General features: G+C 44.6%; 1 protein-coding gene across 1 annotated transcript in view; it reads left to right on the top strand.

Annotated features, from left to right (window-relative positions):
• The first annotated feature begins 518 nt into the window (after positions 1–518).
• The window catches only part of ANTXRL (ANTXR like), a 68,202-nt gene continuing 41,536 nt past the window's right edge, over positions 519–27,184 (top strand). Inside the window, exons 1-9 of the mRNA XM_054984196.1 lie at positions 519–764; positions 8,573–8,644; positions 8,771–8,842; positions 9,660–9,741; positions 9,848–9,881; positions 13,247–13,326; positions 13,454–13,522; positions 16,230–16,310; positions 16,417–16,477. Coding sequence (XP_054840171.1) covers positions 604–764; positions 8,573–8,644; positions 8,771–8,842; positions 9,660–9,741; positions 9,848–9,881; positions 13,247–13,326; positions 13,454–13,522; positions 16,230–16,310; positions 16,417–16,477 — 712 coding nt within the window. The 5' untranslated portion in view covers positions 519–603. The remainder of the gene's footprint in view (positions 765–8,572; positions 8,645–8,770; positions 8,843–9,659; positions 9,742–9,847; positions 9,882–13,246; positions 13,327–13,453; positions 13,523–16,229; positions 16,311–16,416; positions 16,478–27,184) is intronic.

Below are 27,184 nucleotides of genomic sequence, written 5' to 3'. Positions count from 1 at the left end.
CAGGCTGCCAGGGCATCCCGCAGGGGGCTGCGTTCCTGGCAGTGGGGCTGTAAGGCTGGGGCTATCTGCGGAGGAGCCAACGCCGATTCCTTCCCTGTGGCTCCTTCTGCGCTTCAGACGGCAGGGGCCGAGAAGGTGGCCTCAGCCTCAAGGGCCCGCCTCCCTTCATTGGCCGCCTTCAGCCACGGCAGCGCTGCTGCGGCTCCACAGCTGGAAAGAGCGGCCCGTCTCCCTCTGCGAGGCGCGCTGCACCTCTCCCCTTTGGGGCGCAAGCCCAGGCCAGTCCGCTGCCGGGGCCTCCATTCCCGCAGCTGGGCGGGCCGGCGGTCCCGGCTGAGGCAGCCCCCGGAACAGAAACGGTCTGCGCCGGCCGGCCCTGCCCGAGCGCGCAGCCTTTCCCCCCGAGCGAGCAAGCGAGCGCGCCCGCCTTTCCCTTCCCTTCCCCGCCCCGCAGCGTTAGGCAGGAAACGGGGGCCGCGCGGCCTCCGCCTCCTTGTCTCGCTGGCGATGGGGCCGTAGGTGCCGCCCGCCCAGCCGGCTGGCGCCTCCCGTCTGCGGCCTGCCGCCGAGCCTCGCGGGGCCGGGCGAGTCGCTCGCGGGACGATGGCGCGAGGCGAGGCCGCGGCGGGGCTGCTCCTCTGCGCCGCCTTGCTCCTGGCCGCCGGCGCCCGGGCGGAGGAGGAGGAGGCCGGCGGAGGCGCCGGGCGCCCGGAGCGGCGCTCCTCCTGCCACGGCGCCTTCGACCTCTACTTCGTGCTGGACAAGTAAGTCGCCCGCCGGCCCGCCCGAGAGCGCAGCCCCGTGGCGCGCGGGGCGGGCAGAGGCAGCGCTCGAGGCGGTTTGCTCCGGGCCGTTCTTTTCGCCACCCGGCTTGGCTACTGCGCTGTCGAGCTCGTTTGCAAGCGGATTTTCCTGCGGCGAACAAAGCGCATCGAAAGCGCGGCCGCCGACGCGTGCGGCAGCAGCCTCAGGGGTTGGAGGCGGGCGGCCGGGTCCGAGGGAAGCGCGAAGAATGCAAGTGAGCGCGCGCACGCGCGCGCTTCCTCGGAGCAAACTTCACGTTTTGGAAGCGAGTGCCGCAGAGCCGCCGGGGCTGCCGAAGCGGCTTCGCGGCACGGCCCGGGGGGCTGCCGAGGCGCGTGTTTACGTCGCTCGAGGACTACAAAAGGGCGGGCCGGTCGTCTTTGGCCCCTTCGCGTCTTTGTTCCTCCTCCCGAGTTCTTGCGGACCGGCGATGCCCCTCGGCGGCGTTTGGGTCTCCGGAACGTCGGAAGTGCCTCGCGGCTCCAGCCTGCAAACCGTTCGGTTCTGTGCTGGGGCATGCGTGCACGCCTGTATTAACGACCGGGCCGCTGCTGGGCATTTCCTTCCCTTTGGAGCCGGGAGGCGGTTGCGCTCCAGATGGGCCGAGGATGACCTCAGAGCTTGCCCGGCCGCGCTCCCGAGAAGTCCGGCCGGCGAGGAGACCGCAGAGGCAAAATGGCCCTTCCCTTCCGGCAAGGCAGCAGAAAGCGCCGTTGAGCCATAGTATAGAAAGTTGGTTGCGCCCGAGGAGACCCATTCCAATCTGGTCATAGGGGACAGGCATGGCTGTGGTAGCAATCCCTGGAAGCGAAGGAGGGCTTCAGCCCAAACGTGGGAGTTTGTTTATTTATGTCATTTATTTATGTCATTTATAGTCCTCCTTTCTCGCTGGGACTCGAGGCGGATTATATAGTGTGAGATTAGTACAATCAGTAGCAAGGACATTTCTGCACCATCTGGGCTAAATAAAAATAACAAGAATAACAACAGTAACAAATAATAGATGTATATACTGCCTTTCAGAACAACTTGACGCCCACTCAGAGCAATTTACAAAGTATATTATTATTATCCCCACATCAGACACCCTGAGAGGTGGGTGCAGCTGAGAGAGCTCTGAGAGAGCTGTGACTGACCCAAGGTCACCCAGACAGCTTCAAGCGGAGGAGAGGGGAATCAAACCCTGCTCTCCAGATTAGAGTTCTGCCACTCTTAACCACTACATCCAACTGGCTGTGATTCATGGCCCCAAGGCTTCTCTGGGTATCGGAAAGCCAGTTTAGTGTAGTGGTTAAGAACAGCAGGACTCTAATCTGGAGAGCCGGGTTTGATTCCCCACCTGTCTGCTTGAAGCCAGCTGGGTGACCTTGGGCCAGTCACAGCTCTCTCAGAGCTCTCACAGCCCTACCCACTTCACAGGGTGATTGTTGTGATGATAATAATATCACACTTTGTAAACTGCTCTGCATGGGCATTAAGTTGTCCTGAAAGGCAGTATATAAATCAAATATTATTACTACCATCAGCCCATGGAAGTCAATGCAAGCTGTAGGTATCGCACTGGAAAGGGCCTAGTGGTGCGAATAGAGCCTGTTTGGGAAGACTAATAATACTCTCTGCCCTTCAGGCCCAGTCATCACTGCAGGGATTCTTTTCAGCCTCACTGGAGGTTGTAGTTGCGGCAGAGTGCCTAAGGAATACTCCCTGGTGCTGCTCATCCCAATCTGGTTTGGGCAGGAAGGAGCCCGGGAAGAACTTTTTATTTTACTTTCATTTATAGCCCAGTTGTTTCCCTGACGGGACCTAAAGCAGCTTACATGGAGGAGAAAATGTCCTCCATTTTTTCCTCACGGTAAATCCTGTGAGGAAAGTTAGGCTGCTGCTCAAGGTCACCCAGTGAGCTTCCGTGGCAGAACAGGGAACCGAACCTGGGTGGCCCAGATCCTAGCCCATCATTCTAGCCGGTACACCACACTTGTTAACGTTCCCCCATGTCTGACCGTAGAAGGGGATGGCCTTCTGGATTGTTCTAGAGCCAAGATATTTATTTATTTATTTATTTACTTGACTCACACCTTACTTTTCTCTCTAGTGGGGATCCAAAGCCTCTTACCTCACTATTGCCCATTTTATCCTTGCAAAAACCTCTGTGAGGGAGTTTAATGATTTTAAGTAACTGTGCATGTGCCTTGAAATGCCTGATGTGGTATAGGTGAAGAGCGGGGTTGAAAGAGAGGGATGAGTGAATGAGATGATTGGTTGATGACTGAGGGCCAAACTACAAGTGACGCCTGACACTAGTTGGACACTTGTCAGCTTCCCTCAAGTTTTGATGGGAAATGTAGGCATCCTGGTCTTGCAGCTTGGCTCTCCGACTGCTGTCCAATGGACTTTTCAACTGTCACATGTCCAACATTCTGCCAAGCTGTCTACATTTCCTATCAAAACTTGAGGGAATCTGACAAGGGTCCAACTAGTGTCAGGCGTCACTTGTAGTTTGGCCCTGAGAGTGTGGGTGGAGTGAAGGCAGTTTTAGACTGAGAGTGGAAAAAGAACATTCAGTCAGGGAAAGAGAGGCTAGCTGTGTGCTGCCTGAGCAGGTTTACGTATTACTGAGAAAAATAACCTGTGAGGAAACCTGAACTGAGTATGTTTGTGAAAGAACATTCAGTCAGGGAAAGAGAAGCCAGCCATGTGCTGCCTAAGCAGGTTTAAGCATTTCTGTGAAAAATATTCAGTCAGAAGAAAGGCAAGCTGTGTGCTGCTTGAGCAGGTTTATGTATTACTGAGAGAAAAATAACCTGTGAGGAAACCTGAACTGAGCATGTTTGTGAAAGAACATTCAGTCAGGAAAAGAGAGGCTAGCTGTGTGCTGCCTGAGTAACTTTAAGCACATCTGTGAGAAATACTGAGTCAGAGAAAGAGGCTAACTGTGTGTGAAGCCTTAGAAGAGATTTGTGTGAATGAGTTTAAATGAAGTAACTTTAAGAACCAAGAACTACTTTTATGAAACGGATACGTTTCTTGAAAAAATAAAAGTTTGTTATATCCCAGAGTAGCTGTCATTGCTATATCCCTTTCCTATCCTCAGGGCCACATAGAACCACGAAGGAACCTGATGCTTGGGCACGTTACTGAAGGGAAAACTTAAATAAAATATTTTGGAATATAATATTCCTGGTGGCAGCAATCTACCCAGAGGGTGTAAGGGAAAGATTAAAGGCAAAATCTACCCAAGAGAAAGGAAGGGTCGTAACAGGGAGGTTAAGCTAAGATGGTGTGATTGGCCCAAGGTCACCCAGTGAGATTCACTGGCAGAGTGGGGATTCGAACCTGAGTCCCCCAGATTTTAGTCTGACGCTAACCACTACACTGCTGGCTGGGTTAGTTCCCCAGTGTACAGATTTCTGCACACAGAAACTGGCTGCGAGCATAACAGCTGTGCAATAGTTTCTGTGTATTCAGCTATGGAGCACATTCTTCCTCCTGGCTGAAAGGAGGCAGGAGGCTGAATAAGTTTGGAAAGGGGGGAGGGGCTTCAGATAGTTTGAGAACAAAACTGCATGTTATGTTGGAGACCCATAATCATATTTAATAATTTTTTTAAAAAGCAATATGTTTGCAGGCGTGAGCCCCCCCCCTGCCAATTTAACCTCCCCCACCCCCGGGGTACCATTTTCCAAGTAAAAAAATGACCCTCCCTCAGCTGCCATTTACTCTGTGAGGGGGAAATTCAGAAATCTACTCCCCCCCCCCATCAGCGGTCATGGAGGGTAAATATACAAAGCAACCATGGCCGATTCCAGACGGCCCTCCCCATGCCGAAATGTCGCGCGTCGTCACGCGGAAAACGCGATATTTTGCGTTTTCCGCATGACGACACGCGACGTTTCGGCATGGGGAGGGCCGTCTGGAATTGGCCCAGATGAGGAAAGAGTGCGTATGTGGGGCTGGGAAGATAGAAACGAGAGGACGTTGATTGATTGATTGATACTTTCCCCTTTATTGATTGATTGATACTTGACCCCTTTATGGGGTCAAACTGCAGTTTGGAGGGGGTGGGATTTTGCTTGAAAAGTCACTGGGGTGTGTGTGAAAAAGTTAAACTAGTCCCCCCCCCCGCCGCCTCTGAAGAAATTGGCAGGTCCACAGCTGCATTTAAGAAAGCAAGCCGGCTAGCCAAGGGTGGGTAATTCTGAAGAACACTGCCGTATATTAACAACCCAAGTCCCTAGCCCTGTGGAATGGAGTTAGCGCACAGTCTGTGCCTTGGCTTGAGCACCGCAAACAAAGGAGTCTCTGTGTGCAGCAATGGCCACATCTGTGCTTTCTGAAAGACGTGCTGTCGTGCTGCTATCAGGACTGAGCTCTGTGCATGTCTCACTCCCGCGGGTCTCAAATAGGGGCATTAATATCATGGCTGAAAGACAGCGGCTGATGGTGAGATGGTTTGGTTCAGCTGGTCCAGGGCTCTGTTTCGTACAGTTGCCTGCCAGAGACGCAGGCAAAGACAACGATCCTCTCCCCATTGTCCTCTCCTCTCCAGCTATTACAATCCAGAGCTACACTGCCTCTGAACATGGAGGTTCCTTTGAGCCATCACGGCAAATAGCCATCCTCCATGAATTTGTCTAATTTCATCTAAGCTAGCGGGCGTCAGTATATTTTGTAAAATCAAAAAGAGTCCAGTAGCACCTTTAAGACTAACCAACTTTATTGTGGCATAAGCTTTCGAGAATCACAGTTCTCTTCGTCAGATGCATGGAGGGCAAGAAGAAACTGGTCAGATAGATAGGTGTGGAGGGGAGGGAGGAGTAGATGCAAACAGTAGCTTCTGATACGGAGATCAGTTTGCTTCTGTTAAGGAAGTCAGTTACTTTTGATAATGAGATAACCATTCATAGTCTCTATTCAATCCCAGCCTGACTGAGTCAAATTTACATATGTAATTTTTTTTTTGAAATGACTGAAACTGAGCTCCCCTGAGCTTTATATTGTTGGCTTCCATGTAAACGAGCATAGGATTAATGACAGCAATCTTCAGTGTGCATTCTAGGAAGCAAACCCGGTTGCACTCTGGAAAAGCCCCCTTCAAGTGAAGAAATTATTTATCTGTTGATCTGTTTGAAATGTTCGGTTCCTGGCCTTCCATCCCAAGGTGTTTTACAAGCCAAGTTTTGTTTTTGTTTTTAAAAAAGACAATGAAAGCAAAGCCAAAGAAAAATGAGGCATATAAGAGCAACCTCTATACCAAAAGCACAACTCACAGGAACACGAAAGAAAAAACTAGCAAAATTCATGCCTATTCAAGCTTCAAAAACTTTCCAGCTACTTTAGCTTTGCAGCAGAACAGAGAGGGGCCAAGACTAATGTCCCTTGGCACAGTGACAGAAAAGGCCCTTCCCTTTATCACTATGCACTGAACTGCAGACAGTGGAGAGACATACCTGGATATGGACGGAGGTGGCCTTTGAGGTATATCCAGGCCCCGAATGTTAGGCCTCCAGAGCTCAAAACCAGCACTGTGGGTTGGTCCTGGAAACTAACCGGAACCTAAAGCAAGTGGGAGCTGTATACTCCAGACATTACCACCAATGTTTGGGACCAATGGCATTTTCCAGGTAGCCTTTGTTAGGAAATGGTCTTGCAAGCTCTATTCCTGTTGTTCTGGGAGCTGCTCTCCTGGTGACGTGCCCTTGCTTTTGATGTACTAACTGCTCTCTGGGTAGTAACCTCTGCCATCAGCTCATCTGGAAGAGTGTTTCTGGCTAAAAGGATTAGTACTTCCAGCACCTTTTACGGAGTTGCAGTTTAACAGCTCTTCTTTTAAAAACACCCCCCAAGCGGGCTCGAAATAGCAGCCTGACAGATACAAATGCCACTGGTTCAGTGTTTCCTGCACAGCAAGTTAGCGAGGAACTATTCACCCCTTGAACTTTTCTTCCCCCTGCAGCTGTCTGAGCCATCCCCACTCCTTCTCTTTTGGTACCCTTTCTTCTTTGCTTTCTCTTCTCTCATGCTGGCTGCGTGGCTGCCATCTCCTGTGCTACCATGCCAGTTGCCCTTGCTGTCTGTCCCTGTTTGTCTCTTTTGGCAGGGGGGGTAATCATGGTGGCACACCTAGTGTTGCATCAGATCACATGCAGTAGCTTTTAAAAATTTTCTGCACGTGGACTAGTGTCGCAGAAACATATCCACACGGCCACATGCAGTGCTGCTGACAGGCAGCTTGGGGCTTGGCTGAAGAACAGCATCTTGATTGGCCATTCTTCCAAGAGATGCAGGGAGGACTTCACAATTGTCTCCACTGCAACCGTTGTTTGCCAGACTGTATTGCCAGGTGAACAATATTGCTGGCTCAGATCCATGCAGTGTTTCTGGGCCGATTTGGAGCATAACAGAAGATAAGCTGGTCTTCATGAAGGCTGGTCAACAACACCTTCAGCTGAATAAGGCGATAGAGCTTGGTAGAGCGGACTGCACCACTTCAGTCTTTAAGGAAGGAATCTCATTTTGGAATGTTTTCTCATGAAAAAAACTCTTTGCGGGTCAAACGCTCTCATGTTCTCAATGAGAGATTAAACTCCGGTGTCACAGCTGGCTGAGGTCCAGGGAAGCTTTCTGTAGGCTGCCACCACTCTAGTACAGGTTTCCTCGGAAGGGCCCAGACCACCCAACCGACCCCTTCTGTTTACTCTTTCCCAGTAGGTTTGATTTATTATGTGACCAAATGAGGTGCAGGGGCCTAGGCAGAAAAGATTTATTAATAACTGGTGTTCAAAACTTTGAAAAATAAAGAGAATAGTAAAGGCTGCTGAATGAACTAACACACCCTAGCACATCTAACTAGACTGTTAACAACTGTCTCCTGGCGAATGGCTTCCAACCGTCTCACCCCTTCTGGATGAGGGGCCCTTGGCCTGCAGCAGCCACTACTCAGCTCTGCCCCCTAGGCGTGAACCCCCTCGCACTGTGGTGAGGCCTTTTATCCCTTCTCTCAGGCACCACCGCCCTACTTTCCTATTGGTGCCATTTCCCCCTCAGAATCCCTTCTTACCCAATCACAGGGGCCAGAGGGAACCTGGGAAGTGTAGGCCCTGTAGTCACTTTAGTGCAGGCTTTCCCAGAGCCACTAGGCCTCTGGCCTAGTCCATGCAGCACTGTCTTTCTCTCTAGAGTGCATATTTGTCCAGGCTGTTTCCTTACTTGCCTCCATATGTTCTGTTCTTAGGGTTGCCAGGTCCCTTTATACTCCCGTTGGGAGGGTTGAGACCTGGCACTTACCATTTCGTTTAATTCCTCATGCGCGTGCTCCAGCACCGACGTGATGATGTCGCTTCCGTAAGTGACATTACCATGCTGCCCATGTGGCGATGCCGCTTTTGTAAGTGATGTTGTTGAGCTGGCCGCGGGAGCGCTCCCGCACTCGGCACGGAGCCGATTTTACCCCCAAATGAAGTGCGGGGATACTCCCGTGGCCGGCGCGACGATGTCACAGAAGTGACGTTGCTGCGCTGGGTAGGAGCACGGGAACAGCACGCATTCCTGAGGTGCCTGCCGGTGGCGAGCAAGCTCTGGGAGCTTGCCCCCTCCCGCCGATCGCCCAGGGAGCTTGCCCCCCTCCCACTGATTGCTGGGCAATTGGTGGACAAGGGGGTAAATCCCTGGGAGTTGGCCCGCCACCAGTGGGCACCTGGGAGTCCTAACTAGAGCCTACCCTGCCTGATGGCTGCCAGTGGCTGACCCTCGTGTTATCCTTCACTTTTAGGTCTGGAAGCATCAAACACCACTGGATAGAAATCTATAACTTTGTGGAAAGTCTGGCGGAAAAGTTCCTAAGGTGAAGTATGACCCCCTTGAAAGTTGGTGGCTGTGCATGTTTCAACCTCCCTCCGTCTGTGTAAGTTCTGGGTTGGGTTGTGGTGCCTTGAGCCTCACTGTTCTTTGTCCTGCTTTTCTCCCGTAGTCCAATGTTAAGGATGTCTTTCATCGTCTTTTCCTCACGAGGAGTCACAGTGATGAGGTTGACGGAAGACAGGTAAACATTTTGTAAATATTGAAGAACATGGAGGGTAAGGTAAATGAAGTAAATGGTAAATGAAGAACATGGAGGGTAGGATGGGAAAGAGATGTTTTTAACGTTGAATGATTTGGCTAGGTTGGTAGCTTCTTAGAGAAAAGCTAGTTTTAGAGAGAGCATGAATAGTTTTTAATTAGCTTACCCCATTTATTACTCAGTTACTGTGAAAATTACTGAAATACCTGTTGGAGTTTTTTCCCAGATCTGCTTAACATCGAATAAAGATAAAATAAAATAAAATAAAATATTGCGAACTCTGAGGGAACTGGAGGATTGGGGGAGGGGAACCCCACACATGTTTTAGGTAGGGGGCACTGCATGGAAGGCAGTCACCGAGACGAGGGGCTAAGAGAAGAGATAAGGTAGTGTGGAAAGTGGAAAGCAGAGGAGCTTAGTAAAGAAGGCTGCATCCATGAACCACAAAGTAAACCTCTTTCCCCCATTCTTCACCTCTCTAGCTGCTGGAATAGAGGAAGTTGTATTTTTCCTCCCGTGGGGCAAACAGCAGTATAGGCCAAGATAACGGCAACCAGGAAAGCAGCACAGATTGTAGGGTTTTCCCAATCCTACTGCTGCAATCCAGTTCCTTGAGCTCCGCAGTTGTTCTGCAGTGGAGATAAATACATTGGCAAACCTGTTTTGAATCTTCCAAGTTGGGGGTACTCCCTTTTCGGCCATATGGGAAGACTGAGGGGGAGCATTCTATCTTTGGGGTTTGCTCTTTCGCCAAAATAGCAGTGAAAACAGAACTAAAAGGCTTGCCTCCTGTTCCAAGGGAAGTCATCCAGCGGGGTCTTGCCATTCTTCGACGCGAAATGCCCGGAGGAGACACGTTCATGCATGAAGGCTTGAAAAGGGTAGGTGCTGGAATCTCTCCCTCCTTTGATTTGCATGCAAGCTTTTCCTGCTGTCTCTTAACCTTAAAAACAGCGACGTCAACCACATTTGTGTCTTTTCTTGCAGGCGAATGAACAGATTTACCAAGAAAATCATGGAGGTAGGTCTGGGAGTCTTCTGTTGCCAGCTTTGTTACTTTCTACTGCTGGTTTCTCAGAGAAAGTGGCATGTAAGAGACTCTTTAGTGGACTTTGTGAATAAAACGCTGTAGAAGAGTGTGTGCAAGGCTTGAAAACTGCTACTGTGTAATTATTTGTTCCATTTTTTAACACACACACTCCCCTTTAAAGATACTGATTTTTAAGGTCAGAGTGGAGCACAGAACACCTCAGGCCCAGATGTGCCAGCGGGTTTCCCTGTGTGAAATGTCATCGCTGAAACGCTGCAGAAGTATTTGGTTTTCTCTCGTTGCTCTGTATCTGAGGACTCAAACTTGCACGCTAGGTTGGCATTGCACGTGTAAAGTGCTGCTTAAGCTGGTTGCCCATGCCAACATGCCAAACTGAGCAGACTTTTCATATATCCCTGCCCCCCCCCATCACTGTTACCTAGGTTTTAAAATTATTCTCCTTAGGCTCTTAGACAATACAGACAACCAGTTTGCAAAGAGGTAATGCACATCGCAATACGAAGCTGTGTTGTGTATCTTCACCCTATGCACCAACTGTGAGGTATTGCAGGCTGTTACTGTTTTCAGATAATAGTTGCAGGTATCACATAAGAGCCCCCAAAAGTAAAATTGCTACCTTGGCAGTTCACTTATTTGTATGCCCAGTTACTAAATGCTTGGAACAATAGTGGATTTTCTAACATTGCGTTATGTGAGCTGCGGTAATACCAAAAAGATGTTTGATCTCATTTTCCGGAAAATAGGAGCTTGATTTGTATATTTCAGATAAAGTTAAAGAGGATATTTGAAACCAATGCCAATCTCGCCCAACCTTCTCAAAAGAAGCAACTCCCCCCATTTTTTCCCTCTTTCCAAAGTCACCTTGAAGATCTTGTGTTTCTGTGACATGAACAAGAAAAGACTATCTGGCATAAGAAACCTGTCAGCTATGATCAGTGTCTTTAATTTCAGGCTACATTGAGAGAGACATTTGAAACAATGATGAATTAGATTAAAAACACATCCTGTAATGCAATAATATTCTTAATCGCTGTAGCTTGGAGTTCTTTCACATTGATGTACCGATGAATCTTATTCCTTGGAAGATATTCTTTATTAAGTTACCTAGTACTTACGGTCTAGTTGCCGAGCACTCAGAATTCCCAAGTGCTTGATGTACACAGAAAATGTGTTCAATTTTTATGGAAAATAGTCTAAAAATCCCCACCAGCCTGTGTAATCTGTTCTTTCAGTTAGATTTTGCCTTTAACCCCTTTCTTCTTGCCCCCTCTGGGTAGATTGCTGCCACCAGGAATTATATTCCAAAATAATTTAAATTTCCCCTTTAATACCATGCCCAACCTTCAGGCTCCTTCGTGGTACTATGTACCACCTGAGGATAGGAGTGGGATGTGGGAATAACATACTCTGGGATTAAAAACAAAACAAAAAACTTTCATTTTTACAAGAAGCGTATCGGTTTCACTGTAGTACTTAAGCTTGATGGTTTCAAAGAGTGTTATCTGTTCTTAAAGTTTCATAGAAAAATTTGTACATAGAAAATTTGTTCTATTTGCACATAGAAAATTTGTTCAATTTTTATGGAAAATAGTCTAAAAAAATTCAATTTTTACAAGAAGCGTATCAGTTTCACTGTAGTACTTAAGCTTGATGGTTTCAAAGAGTGTTACCTGTTCTTAAAGATTCTTTATTTAGGTTCGGTCACTCAGATCTTCATAAAGTTTCTCAGGCTGCACGTGCAAGTTTGTCTGCTTCAGATATTAATTTCTCACTCCAATACACATAGACTTTCTCTCAGGCGCACCTACAGTTTGCCTGCTTTAGACAGAATGAATGAGTTCCTCTCAGACACACAGAATTCAGATTTCCACACAGGTTATATTTCTCTCAGAAATGCTTAAACACGCTCAGGCTGCACACAGCTTGCCTCTCTTGCCCTGACTGAATCTTTTCTCTCCACTCAGTAACTGAAACAGCAGTTTAATCTGCTCACTCTCAGTCGTCAGCCAATCATCTCACTCCCTCATCCCTCTCTTTAAACCAGAGAGATTTACAGCTAAGTCCTAAGCTCTAGGCAGGAGAATGTCACTGAAGCTGGCTTAGAACAGGCAGTGCCAAGGAATAACCTATGATGCCCCAGAAATGAGAAATAAGTAGGAAAAAAAGATCCAACTCCAGTGCAGACAGGGCCGGTGCCTCCATTGAGGCAACCCTGGCGATCGCCTCCAGTGCTGAGTCGCCAGAGGGGGTGGGGGCACACGCCACGCAGCTGGCAGTGGCAGCAGGCGGGCAGCTGACAGGGAGGGATGGGAAGCTGCCCGTGCGCCGCCCCCGGCTGCCTGCCATGCCTGGCCCACAGCTACTGCAGCCTCCCAGTTCTCCTGCGCTGCTGCTGCCGCCAACACACGTCCCTGGCCAGGAGCAGCAGGCCAGGCGCAGCAGGCATCCAGGACGGCGTGTGGAGCAACGGAGGGGGAGGGCTGGGAGGACGCACGCGTGCCTCCCCAGCCACCTGCTGTGCCTGGCTGGGGCACGGCCGTCCCTCCCAACCGCACACCGCCCCGCAGTCCGGGTGTGCATGCGCAGGTAGGATTAGTCCTGAAGCTCCCCCCCCCCCGCCTCAGGTGCCAGAAACTCTGGCGCCGGCCCTGAGTGCAGAGGGCATAGCAGCTGCACCAGAGTCTATGGATAAATTTGAAATTTGGTCTACATAGTTTATACTCGGTCAGGCAATTAAAAGAGAAATAGCCATTCAGTTCCCCTGCAAGGGGTCCTCTCTGCTGTTCGAGAGATGGTGTTGAGTACACAGGACGTTTTTTTCCCCACACTGAATCGAAACCTTTAAAATGGCAGGCCCACAGCATATGCCCGAAGGCCTGTTGGTTCTGAGAGGAAACCAGGCTACCAGTCCTTCTGTTTCTCTCTTCCCAGGAAGATGGGCAGCTCTGTGTATTGTGTAGAACACTTAATTCCTGAGCAAGTCAGCAATTGCCATACCCCTTGGCTGTATCCACTGGGGTGTTTCTGCCACTGCGAGGCGGAAACACCCCAACACACGAGCCAGGAGGGGACAGAGGCAATCTCCCCCACTTGCTGTATGTGGACCATGTGACCTGCTGCTATCACACACACACTTGATCTTAGCTGAGAAGCTATCGCTGGACAAATCCTGCGTAGCCGTTCTCAGTTGGGAGGCTTTATTTCTGTTCCTTCTTTGCTGGCTGCATAATATTACCCCAGGATCCACCAAGTGGGACCAGTCCATGCCTTCGTCTGTTTCCTGTTGCCACCTTAGCCATCTCTAATCCAAGTAACTGTAACTGCTGATATTGCAGGACTCCGAACAGCGAGCGTGATCATTGCACTCACTGATGGGGAGCTGCAAGAGGCGCAGTTTTATTATGCCGAGAAAGAAGTAAGTCTTGTCTACGTCTTCCCAGTGGCATTGGGCCAGCTTGCATTTTACTCTGTGTCAACTTGCCAATGTCCATGCTTGGCTCCTGCTTAAGTTCTGTTTTAATGCATTGCTGCCTCTGATTTAGGCCGACAGAGCAAGAGCCCTGGGAGCGATTGTCTACTGTGTTGGCGTGAAGGACTTCAACGAGACCCAGGTAATTGCGGATGTTCTGTTGTTTTGTGCAGCCTAGTAGGGTTGCTTCATGCATTGTGTAGGAGGCTGAGGACCCCTGTTTGATCTCACTTGCAAGGGGCATCGAAAGGCACGTCTGAATAAGGAATGCACGCAACTGCTTCTCTTCCACACGACTAATTCTTCCTCAGTGTTTGGAAACCAGCAATATGCGTGGATGCTGTACTGATGCTTTGCAGCCTTGAAAGAATTTTTAATTTTTAAATTATTGTTAGCAGGAAGAAAACAGAAAAGGATGATCCCCAGTTATTTGGTAGTATCTTTTTCCAGATGGTGCTAGCATTTCCCTATCCCAGCTTGCAGTCTTCTGTTAGTTTCTTTTAAGCCTTTCCTCTCTCCTCTCTAGGGGAGCTATCCTACTTGGAAGTAAGTCCAGTTTTATTCTATGGGTCTTACTCCCAGGAAAGATCCAGAGCATTTAACCCTGTTAGTCTGTAGTTGCAAAATAGTAGAGTCCAGTAGCACCTTTAAGACTAAACAACTTTATTGTCGCATAAGCTTTTGAGAACCACAGCTCTCTTCATCAGATGTGTCAGACAAAGAGAGCTGTGGTTCTCGAAAGCTGACGATGCATCTGATGAAGAGAGCTGTGGTTCTCGAAAGCTTAATGCTACAGTAAAGTTGGTTTGTCTTAAAGGTGCTACTGGACTCTTTACTATTTTACTACCAGGAAAGTGTTCATAGGGTGGTACTGTAAGTCTCCAGGTTCATAGCCAGAGGTGCCATTCTCCATCTGCCTCCTCCTGTCTAAGCTGCCCCTCTTATAGAATCATAGAATCATAGAGTTGGAAGGGGCCATACAGACCATCTAGCCCAACCCCCCCTGCCCAGTGCAGGATCAGCCTAAAGCATCCCTGACAAAGATTCATCCAGCCTCTTCTTGAAAACTGTCAGTGAAGGGGAGCTCACCACCTCCCTAGGTAGCTGATTCCACTTTTGAACTACTCTGACCATGAAAAAGTTTTTCCTAATATTCAGCTGGTACCTTTGTGCATGTAATTTAAGCCCATTGCTTCGGGTCCTACCCTCTGCTGCCAACTGGAACAGCTCCCTGCCCTCCTCCAAATGACAGCCTTTCAAATACTTAAAGAGAGCAATCTTGTCCCCCCTCAACCTCCTTTTCTCCAAACTAAACATTCCCAAGGCCCTCAGCCTTTCCTCGTAGAGCTTAGCCTCCAGACCCCTGATCATCCTCGTCGCTCTCCTCTGCACCCTCTCAATTTTGTCCACATCCTTTTTGAAGTGAGACCTCCAGAACTGCACACAATACTCCAGGTATGGCCTGACCAAGGCAGTATAGAGAGGGGCTATGACCTCCTGCGATTTCGACGCTATGGCCCCTTTGATACAACTCAAGATTGAATTAGCCTTTTTTGCCACCACATCACACTGACTGCTCATATTTAGTTTACAGTCCACTCTTACCCCGAGATCCCTTTCACATATACCACTGCCCAGAAGTGTATCCCCCATCCAGTATTTGTGCTTCCCATTTTTGTGGCCCAGATGTAATACTGTGCACTTGTCTTTGTTGAATTGCATCCTATTCACAGCTGCCCACTTCTCCAGAGTATTCAGATTTTGTTGAATTTTAATTCTGTCTTCTTGGGTGTTTGCTACTCCTCCCATTTTGGTATCATCAGCAAATTCCACTCCTTCATCCAGATCATTAATACAAAATATTGAAAAGTACCGGGCCCAAAACTGAGCCCTGTGGCACCCCACTGGACACCTCCCTCCAATCTGATGAAATGCTGTTGACCACCACTCTTTGAGTGCGGTCCTCCAACCAGTTCCCTATCCACTGAACTGTCCTATAGTCCAGTCCACAGTCTTCCAGTTTGCCCATCAGGATGTCATGGGGAACCTTATCAAAAGCTTCACTGAAATCCAGATAAATCACGTCAACAGTGTTCTGCCGATCCAGTAAGCTGGTCACTCAATCAAAGAAGGAAACCAGGTTGGTCTGGCAAGATCTGTTAGGGACAAAACCATGCTGACTTCCCCGGATCACTGAGCAGTCCTTCAGATATATTCTTCCCATCAAAGATGCACAGATTTGTCTGGCTTTTCTTGCCCATTTGTTCATTTATTTAAAATATTTTTATCCTGCCTTTCCCATCCCAAGGGAGCCCAAGGCAGCTGACAAAAATAGGCCAAGAGACAGCAATGATAACCATTCAAAACACCCATCTAATTCTGAATATGTACACTAGTTAGAGTCTCTCTCCGTGAGACAGCTGACACGTGAAGAACACGTGTCAGGAGATGCAGTGTTAGCCAGGAAGGGAAGACTGAGCCAGCGGCAGGGCAAAGGCTTTGCTATACACTGGAGCTGTGTGAAGGGGCTGTGAAATGCCATAAGGGAAATTTCAGCCCATTTTAACCACTCCAGATCCAAGGCCAGCTCTGGAAGGCAGCTCCAGCCCATTTCAGTTCCTCCCTAAGGGGAGGTTAGATTGACAGAGCCTTGGGGAGGGTGGAACACGAAGATGAAATTAACAAACCCTCTGAGGAGCGATCTCTGTCGGCTCTGTCTTTTAAAACTACGCTTCCCAGCTAACATTGTCTCCCTACACTTGAATGTCTTCATGTAAAATGTCTCGTGTATACAGACTCTTAGTTTTCTTTGTTTGGCCTTCTTTTACTTCTCTGCTCTGTCTTTGCAGCTCTCAACCATCGCGGACAGCATCGACCATGTTTTCCCCGTGTTGGGAGGTTTTTCTGCTCTCAGAGGCACAATTGATTCTGTAAGTGGGTATTCCAGAAGCCGAACAAATGCTCCTTTTCTCAATCAGCTCAGTCCATATGAAACATCCTCAATTACAAAAAAGTGTATTCTTTCAAAATACGTAGATTCTGAAGAAATCTTGTATTGAGATTCTGGCAGCTGAACCGTCAAGCATCTGTGCCGGAGGTGAGTTTTTCTAAGAACAAGATATTAATGAAGTGAAGCAAAACACATCTAATGTTTATGCAGGGCTTTTTTTCAGCTGGAACGCGACGGAACGGAGTTCCGGAACCTCTTGAAAACGGTCACATGGCTGGTGGCCCCGCCCCCTGATCTCCAGACAGAGGGGAGTTTAGATTGCCCTCTGCGCTGCGTGGCGTGGAGGGCTATCTCAACTCCCCTCTGTCTGGAGATCAGGGGGCGGGGCCACCAGCCATGTGACCATTTTCTCCGAGGGCAACCCACTGAGTTCCACCACCTCTTTTCCCAGAAAAAAAGCCCTGTGTTTTATGTATGACTATTAACTATTAACTATGCTCTTCAAAAATTTTGGCTTGATATTTCGCATAGCATGGTCACTTAACAGTTGTGACTCTTGACAAATGATTTTTTGTAAAAAGAGTGCCCATTCTTTTATAAACATTTTCTATGTCTGACAACTATGTCTGACAAAGTGTGGCTTATAATAATACTGTCGAGGCCAGACTGTAGTGTCCCCAAACCTGGCGATCCGGTGGGCAGGATTTTTTAATTTTGAGAATACCGAGTCGGCAATGATGGTAATTGGTCGCCACTAGGCAACACACCTGCTTTCATGTTGGATGTCTCTCTAACTGTTAGGTAGGCTTTTTGCCAACTTTATGCCTTTGACAGTGTCATACAAAATGAGTTTTCTTGGCTAGCTGGTCGTTGGGCGGGACAGTCTGTGGGTTTGTGCGCATACTTGTGAATATCTGTGAAAACAAAAGATAAAAAACTGGTTATCACATTGGAAATTCTTCTTAAGTTCCACTTACCTTCATGAACTACAGGAGCTTGCAGAGTCGTTAGATACGGCGTGTCTGTGAAAAACAAGAAACGGATTTATTATGTTTAGATATGAACTTGGCGGCCACTATTTATGCTATTTATTGAGATCGTTGTATTTATTGCATTTGTGCAAGAGTGAGATGGATTATGGAACTTACGGGATATTTGGTGACATTACTGGTTTACTTATAGCACATGAGCACTTTATGATATATATAAAAAGCAATTATAAATATCCTATATTTTTCCATACATAGTATTATAGATGTGCAAGTTTTTGATTGCTCTTCCCCAGTGAGGTGGGTTCCCCTCTGATCTTTGGATCGTTCTTGGACCGAGGTTGCCTCTCTGTTAGGTTTAGGTCTTGTTCTCTACCACAGTGAAGTATTGGAGGACCTCCTCTTTGGAACTTCTGAAGTGTTGATATTTTATTCCAGAAAAAGAATTAAAAAAACCTTTAGTTTACATATAGTGACTTTGTGTCACTTATCTGTTAAGGACGGTGTTGGTCCTTGGCATGGCTTTATCCAGCCTTATCTGATCTGTCTTTCTACCTAGCAAATGAGGGGAATGCTTAGTTCTCGTGGAAGACGTCTGTTGGCGCAGCGAGGGAGAGGTCAGTTAGCTTGTCTCACTGATGGCACTGCTGTTTGTTTGTTTATTATTATTACGGTCCTTAGACCAAACATACAAAAAGAAACACATAATTGAAACATTACGTATTTTAGATTAAAAGTTTAAAAACAGTTTAAAATCGGAGTTGCATCTAGATATCGTAAAATTTTCGTATCCTGAGTATTGCCATACAAAAGCTGGCTACTTGATAGATGATCTTGGCATTTTTATCAGATAAAAGAAACTCCAGTTTAGCTTTTTCGGAGAGGTCCAGATTTCCCCGTAACGGTAAACTTACTGCATGCCAGCTTATAATACGGGCATAAGAAAAACGTATGTTCCAGAGTCCCAACCTCCCTTGTCTGGCAAGTACAGACCCTTTGTTCTTGTACTTGCCTTCAAGTACGGCAGAGCGTCTAGCAAGAGTGAAGGCCCTTCTGAACCCTTTTATTTCTAACAATGTTAAATGCTTTGTCAGTTCCGCAGAGTATTTGATGTTTACCCCAACCTTTGTGTTGGAGTGATCGGTTTGTCATTCAATATCTTCGATTCTCTACTTGACTAGTTTTTTTTTTGCGTGCTCTATTCCACACGAAAGAAGCATTTGGGGGGGGGGGGGAGAAACCAATTTTCAGCAGGTGACTCTGAACAGCCTTCAGCCAGTCACCACTGTTGTGTTTTGCATTTTGTGGCACTGCCAACTGGACACCCTATTTCTGCAGCTCTTTTTGCACATTAGGGTCTCTCTGCTGTCCTTGATTGACTGAGATAGGCTCTGCTTGCACGGAGGTGCTTCATCTGGAGTCTGGGTTCCCGGCCGCTTCCTTGCGCTGTCAGGGCTCCCTGCGCTCTGACTTGATGGAAAGACAGTACTGGATGTGGCACCGGACTGGCTGCGTCAACTCCCAGGTGTGGATGCAAATAGTCAGCTCCTCATCAAGAGTCACAGAAGCAAAGCCGACAGCCCAGCCAGCGCACACCAGCTTGGTTCTGGGCTGACCTTTTTTCCTCCGTTGTCTTGTCAAAATCAGCAATTTTGAATCTGACAGTAACTAAGGAAGAAAAGGACGCAGGCAGAGCCACGGCCCCAAATTAAATAGAATTAGCAATTTCGGCAGACCAGCGTCTTCCAGAACTGAGCTGCACTGCATAATATTAGAAACGCCCCCCTGGGGGAGGGAGTGAACAAGTCAAAGAGCCAAACCTTTTGCAGTGCCTGTCTGGTCAGCAGTCAAAAAGAATTGTTTCCCCTTTCACTCATGCACCTTTGATGGGGAGGGGAGAGAGAGCCATTTTAGAAATGGGCAGCTGTAGCAAGAGAATTAAATAGGGCACAGAGGTCGGAGGGAATGGAGGAGAAATAAACGTTACTGACAAGATGGTTCTCGTATCTCCACAGAGCGGGCCGCTGCTTGTTTCCAGGCACATCTTCTTAACAAATCACTTAGACAGCCTCTTTTCACTAAATCTGTTTTTAATGAAAAAAGAGCATCTTGTATACTTTTGTGCCAAATTGAATAATTGAGCTCTGCCTTTCATTGAGAATTGAGCAATTGATTTAAGAGATATTCAAAGTTCAAGCTGTGCTTGAACTACCTTTATTCTACAACCACACATCTGTTAAGGGGATGTTAAACGTAATGTACAAACTGATGTGTGTTATGTTTACCTTCCCCTTAGCAGGTATGGGGTTGTAAAAGGAAGGCAGTATATGTATAACTTCCTCAGTGTGTGTGTGTGTATATGTGTGTGTGTATAACTTCTTGCAAAAGGAGTGCTGTAGCTTTTGAAAGAGAGCACCATCTAGTGAAAAATCAGAAAGAATCCATAAGAATAAGTCCAGAGGTGTTAGCTGTGTTAGTCTGTAGTTGCAAAATAGTAAAGAGTCCAGTAGCACCTTAAAGACTAACCAACTTTGTCGTTGCATCAGCTTTCGAGAACCGCAGCTCTCTTCGTCAGATGGACGAAGAGAGCTGCGGTTCTCGAAAGCTTATGCTACAATAAAGTTGATTAAGTCTTAAAGGTGCTACTGGACTCTTTACTATTTAAGAATAAGTGTTACCATGTGAATCATTTAGGGCCTTGCCTGTCTTTAAGATCACATAGCTCTCACTCTGAGATCCCCCCAAATTGATTTATTATATTTATTTAAAATATTGATATCCTGCCCTTCATCAGTACCCAAGGCAGAATTGCAAGATATTGCACGATACTGCTATACCCAAAGAGGTTTGGGGTCTACTGTTATTTAAATTGACTGATTTATTTAAAACATTTGTATGCAACCTTTCTACCCAAAGAGGGTCCTCCAAGGCAGTGAATTTTCAAACATCAGAAAATTAAAACAAGCATTGTAAGCAATTTAGATTTAAATTTAAAACATTTTAAAGACTGTGAAGATAATACAGGAAACGCATACACAAACACACGCAACACCAAGCGCAGGGAAGAGGGTCGATAACAGTTATTGGGGGTATGCCAAACAAAACGAAAAAGTCTTCACTCACTAGCAGGAATCAGCAATATTGGGGGGATGGAGGAATAAAGATTTGTTTATTTCCTCTTTCCCTCCTAGAAGGGGAGGTGAAACTAACAGCTTTTGGGAGGCAAAGAGGAAATTAACAAACCCTCTGAGCAGCCAGGCTCTGAGTCTGTAGAGAGGGGAAATTGACGAAGCCTTCTGATCTCTTTTAAAACTCAGCTTCCCGGCTAACCTTGCAACTCCCTTCACGTGCTCCTCCTCGTGTAATTCATCTCTCATAACTTGGCTCTCAGTATCAAACACATTTCAATAAACATGTAACAGATATAAAAAAGAGCAAGAGTCCAGTAGCACCTGTAAGACTAACAAAATTTGTAGCAGGGTATCTGAAGAAGTGAGCTGCGGTACTGGACTTTTGCTCTTTTCTACTGCTACAGACAGACTAACGTGGCTACCCATCTGGATGTGATAGATATATACATGCAAATTTGCAATGACTTAAAAACCAGCAGAAATCCAATATAAAGCTGAAGAAATATTGAAACAGAGCATAAGGAATTCTACAAGTGACATACTAAAACAACATAGGAACTACCCAGTAGGATCATACTAATAGCAATAATAGCAGTGGCTGAATATAGCCTAACTCAAACAGGACACAGTATCTTATTCCAGGACACCAAAATACTGGACAACATGTCCAACTACTTTGTCAGATTGCACAGGGAAGCCATTGAAATTCACAAGCATAAGCAAAACTTCAACAGGAAAGAAGAGACTTTAAGAATGAATAGAGCATGGTTTCCAGTTCTGAAAAACACCAGGCTAACAAAAGACTCTACAACCCACAATAACCCTGCAGAGAAGATTAGCATATCAAGCACCAATCCATATGCAAAAGAACCTCCTCAGGATACAGTGAAGCATTAGCACTCCATTAGCATTCCACACCCTGGGAAACCCTTACAGGATGACACAACCCAACCCACCTTTCTGAGTAGATACAAATTACCTGCAAACATCTCCTCCACAGTTTGACACTGAGAGATCCCTGTCTTTCAGTGCTACACCTCTGAAGATGCCAGTCACAGCTGCTGGCGAAACGTCAGGAACTACAATGCCAAGACCACGGCAATACAGCCCGGAAAATCCACAACAACCATACAAGAGACGAATTACACCAGGACACTCACATGAAGGGAGTCACAATGTTAGCCGGGAAGCTGAGTTTTAAAAGAGATTGGAAGGCTCTGTCAATTTCCCCTCTCTACAGAGCCAGCAAAGATCCCTCCTCAGAGGGTTTGTTATTTCCCTCTTTGCCTCCTAGAAGGGGAGGTGAAACTGACAGAGCCTTCCAGAGGCAAAGAGGAAATTAGAAACCCTCTGAGCAGAGATCTCCCTGTAGAGAGGGGAAATTGACAAAGACTTCCAATCTCTTTTCAAACTCAGCTTCCCAGCTAACATTGTGACTCTCTTCACATGCGCATCCTTTTGTAATTCATCTCTTGTAGCTTAGCTCTTAGTCACTTGCCTTGAAAACTCCAGCAGAGGTCGCCTAAGTCAGATGCGTCTTGACAGCACTTTATACACACAATATGAACTACATAGCTTACAGCTGGAAAAAACCCAAATCATTCTTTTCTCGCTGCTTGGGAAGAAGGCGTAGTTTAAAACTAACTTAATTCTATTTGTGTAAGGGACGGTGGTTGAAAACTAACCATTCTCTATTGTCTCCTGGTATAGTAACATTATGGACATAATAATAATAATAATAATAATAATAATAATAATAATAATAATAATAATATACTGCTCTTCTAGACAGATTAGTGCCTCACCCAGAGTGGTGAACAAGTTAGTGTTATTATTATCCCCACAATACAGCTGGGGAGCTGGGGCTGAGAGGAGTGGCTGACCCAAGGCCACCTGCTGAGGTCATGGCTGGAGTGGGATTCGAACCAACAGAGTGCTGATTTGCAGCCAAAACCACTTAAGCACTATGCTACATTAGCTCTTACGTTATAATATAAAGGAATGTATGTTTTAATCAAAAGTTTAACCCCATCCTCAAATCTATCCAACCACAGCAAACCATTGGCCAAACTGGTATTAAAGAGTTCTCTTTTGAGATTAGCAATTTGTTACTTCATAGTGATATATGTTAATTGTTTGTACTTTGTATTGTATCATTTATTATAATCCCCCCCTTAACTGTGTGTATATTATATGGATTGGTTTTGTACTCAAATGAATGCTGCTAATAAGAGAGTGTTGTTACCGAAAGATACAAGATCTTCCGCGGCCACAAATACCAGTCGTTGTATGCTTAAAATGCACAGTGCCAAATAATTATGACCGTTGGTTGAATATTTAACTACACCATTAACCACTAAAGTGTACTGTGCTATGAGGTCAATAAATATAACTAATACAATAATAAATATTAAATACTGGAGTGTATCAAACTATAAGCCTTTATAATTGGCAGCAAGATAATACATACTCCTCAAGGCTGTTACTCTAACCAGTAATCAACAGCCAGAACAAACTCAGTAAAGAACAAACTCAGTAAAGAATAGAGCATGGTTTCCAGTCCTGAAAAACACCAGGCTAACAAAATACTCTACATCCTACAATAGCCCTGCAGAGAAGATTAGCATATCAAGCACCAATCCATATGCAAAAGAACCTCCTCAGGATACAGTGAAGCCTCCCTCCATTAGCATTCCACACCCTGGGAAACTCTTACAGGGTGACTCAGCCCAACCTCACCATCCTTTTTTTTTTTTTTTAATATATATATATTTTATTTCAATTATTAACAAAACTGTTTACAATGTGAAATACAACATGGGTAAATTGTTAAAAACTACATAACAGAGAAGGGTAAAACATGGAAAGACAAATTCAAGTTGAATGATCTGATATATTTTGGATTATAGATTCAGGATTGTTTGGTATATTTTATTGGGAGGATATAGATTTTCTTTAGAAATGTATTCAAAAAAAGGGAACCATTTTTCCATAAAATTTGTTGTTTGGGGGAAATTTTCAGCTTGATAGATTCCATCATTGATTTTTTCAAATAAAAAATGGTCCCATATTTTAGAATACCAACTGGTAATTGTTGGTACAGTATGTGATTTCCATTTTAAAGCAATTAAATTTTTTGCTGCCATTAAGAAGACATTGATGAGGTCTCGTCGAATTGGTGGGATCTCTATATCGTCCCATTGATTCAGAAATATCAGCTCAGGTTTCTTTGGTATTTTGTAGCCAGTTAACAAAAAGATTTGGTGCAAGATTGTATTCCAGAATTCTTCTATGTAATGACATTTCCACCAGCAATGTATATATGATCCTGTATCCCCACATCCTTTCCAACATAAAGATGAACTGTGAGAGTAAATAGCTGCTAATTTTTTGGGTGTAAGATACCATCTTGTTAATATCTTATAGGACTGTAGTTTAATATTAATTGTTGATGAATTAAATATTTTAGAGGACCATAATATTTCCCATTGTTCTTTTGATAATATTTTGTCGCAGTCTTGGTGCCATTTTGACTGATATGTTAAGGTTTTAAGTTTAAGGTTTTGTAGCAAAATATTATAAATTTTGGAGATTACTCCTTTATTTGAAAGGCCTTTCCTATCTATAATTTGTTCAAATGCAGTCTTTGGTTGTTTCATAATGTCCTTTAAGTTTATAGAAGAGGCTAGATTCTTTAATTGAAAATAAATAAACCATGATATATTACTATTAATTTTTTGCTCCAATTCTGGTTTATCTAGTAAGCCTTCTCGGGAGGCAATATCAGTTAGCCTTGTTATGTTGTTTTGGTTCCATTTTTTAGTGAATGCGGGTGAGAGACCCGGTGGAAACCAATCCTGAAAAAGAAAAGAAGAGAACCTGGAATATTTGGGGGTGATTTTATTTCTATAAGCATCCCATACTTTTAGGATAGCTGTCAAAAAGATGTTTTGTTTAGTGTTTGTTGGGCGGACGTGTTGTTTATTCCATAGAAGATCCTGAATGGATTCATTTTGTTGTGTGTTTTGTAAAAGGTTGATCCAATCCATATGATCTTCCTTCTGTATTATAGAAATTACATCTTTTAATCGTGCAGCTTTTTGATAGAGATCAATATCTGGGAAATTAAAGCCTCCTTGTGTGTTTTTTAATCTTAGTGTTGTAAATGCAATTCTTGGATGTTTATCTTGCCACAAAAATTTATTGAAGAAGGTTTGCCATTGTTTTAAAAGTTTTGGTGGGATTAATATTGGAATTGTTCGAAAGAGAAAAATTAACTTGGGAAGTGCAAATGATTTAATTAGATGGTATCTATCATACCATGATAATTGTTTTTTATTCCAGTCACTTAATTCTGCTCTTATTTTAGCCATTTTATCTATGTGATTTAACTTTAGTAACTGGTTGAGGTCAGATGGTAGGATTATACCCAGATATGGTAGTTTTTTTGGTTCCCACTGGAATTTATATATGTGTTTAATATTCAATTGAGTTGTAGTTGTTGTGTTTAAAGGAAGTATGTTCGACTTGGTGTAGTTTACTTCTAATCCTGAAATTTGACCAAATATACTTAAAAGATTTGATAAGTGTTGAAGCGATAGGATTGGGTTTGTGAGGTATAGCAGCATATCATCTGCAAAAGCACTGAGTTTATATGTTTTAGAGTTAACTGCGATTCCTTGAATTTGGGTGTTCTCCCTGATTGCTATTGTCAGTGGTTCTAAGGCAATTGCAAATAAAGCAGGTGACAAAGGGCAGCCTTGTCTTGTTCCTCTATGTAGATAGATTTTGTCTGAAGTGTTTCCATTTATTTTGACATGCGCTGTGGGTTGTGAATAGATTGTCTTTATTATACGTCGGAAATTTTCTCCAAAGCCCATATGGTATAGTGTTTCATCTAAATAACATATTTCTAAGGAATCGAAGGCTTTTTCGATATCTAATGATAAGAATAGAGCTTCAGTATGTTGATTTTTGCATATAGACATTAAATTTAAAGTTTTATAAATATTGTGTGTTAAATCCCTGCCGGGCATGAAGCCGGTTTGGTCCTTGTGTATATAGTGAGTGATAAATGAATTAAGACGTTCGGCTATAACTGAAGTAAATATCTTGTAATCTTGATTTAAGAGAGAAATTGGGCGAAATGAGGCTGGGGTTTTATGATCTTTGCCTTGCTTCGGAATTACTATAATAGAAGCAGTCGACCATGAAGGAGGCTGTATTCCTGATGTTAATAACATGTTACAAGTTTCAGTAAGGGGTTGTAATAGAAGTGGGGCAAATTTTTTATAAAATTCTGCAGGAAATCCGTCTGGTCCTGATGCTTTGTTGTTTTTTGATTTTTGTATGACTACTGCAATTTCTTGTGTGGTGATTGGATTCTCCAGTTTTGACTGATGTGCTTTTTCTAATTTTTTAAGATTTTTAAGTGATTGCAAAAAATGGGATATGTTTTCTATTTTTGGTTTTTTTGATGTATATAGTTGATTATAGTAATCTCTGAAGATATTAATTATGTCTTTTGATTTAGTGTATATTTGTCCTTTTTTGTCTTGGATTACCCTGATTAATTTTGCTACCTTCTTTTCTTTTATTTTCCAAGAGAGAATACGTAAAGTCTTTGGTGTATTGAACCAATGTTTCTGTTTTAAATATATGAGATTTTTTTGAATATTATCTGATTCTATGGTTTCTAAAAGTTTGCGTTCATTTATTAGTTTCTGGTATACTTTTTTACTACCATTCTGTTTATGTAGGAATTCCAAGTGTTTAATTTTCCCTGTAATTTCTTGTTTTTGAGCTTTCTTATCCTTGTGAATTCGTGATGTTAATGCTATTAGATGTCCTCTAGTGACAGCTTTTAAAGCGTCCCAAAAATATGTGGTTTTGTTTCTGGTGTTGTATTTTCTTTCATGTATTGTTTGATGATATTCTCAATTTCCTTAACATGATTTGAATGGTACAGTAGTGATTTACTAAATGTCCAGTGTTTTTCAGTTTTTGTTTCTGACTTAAATGAAATGGTGCAAGTAGTCCAAGCATGATCTGAATGGATTATGTTACCAATTTCGGTTGAGTTTACCTGATTAATTAATTTTTCTGAAATTAAAATAAGGTCAATTCTGGTGTAAATGTGATGTCTAGGTGAGTAGTAAGTAAAGTCTTTTTCTGTAGCATGAGTTTGTCTCCATACATCAATCAGATTGTGATTTTTAATCAATGTTGCCAATTTAGTATTGTGACATTTCTTACGGGATTTTTTATAGTCTGACCTATCTAATTTGTGATTCATTATGAAATTAAAGTCTCCACCCACAATCAGTTCGCCTTCCTGAAATTTTTCTAGATTAATTAATAGTTCTTCTATAAAGGTTATTTGCCTTTGGTTAGGTGCATAGATGGATGCCACCGTAAGAAGGTGATTGCCTACAGTTCCTTTTACAAATATATATCTACCCAGAGGATCAACTTTTGTAGCTTTATGAAAAAAAGGAGTATTTTTGGATACTATAATTGCAACCCCACGTGCTTTAGAAGTGCCATATGCATGGTATTGTGTATGAATCCATCTGTCTTTCAGTGTTAAAGGATTACCAGCACGAATGTGTGTTTCTTGAAGTAGAGTGATATCTGGTTTAAGTTTAGCTATATGTGTAAGTATGCGTTTTCTCTTAATTGGATTCCCCAAGCCTCGAACATTATAAGAAATTACTTTTAGTTCAGAACACATA

This window comes from Eublepharis macularius, chromosome 6 (genome assembly GCF_028583425.1).
Source record: "Eublepharis macularius isolate TG4126 chromosome 6, MPM_Emac_v1.0, whole genome shotgun sequence".
Classification (NCBI taxonomy): domain Eukaryota; kingdom Metazoa; phylum Chordata; class Lepidosauria; order Squamata; family Eublepharidae; genus Eublepharis; species Eublepharis macularius.
Note: the sequence above shows the minus strand (reverse complement) of the source record. Positions and strands in the feature narration are given on the sequence as shown.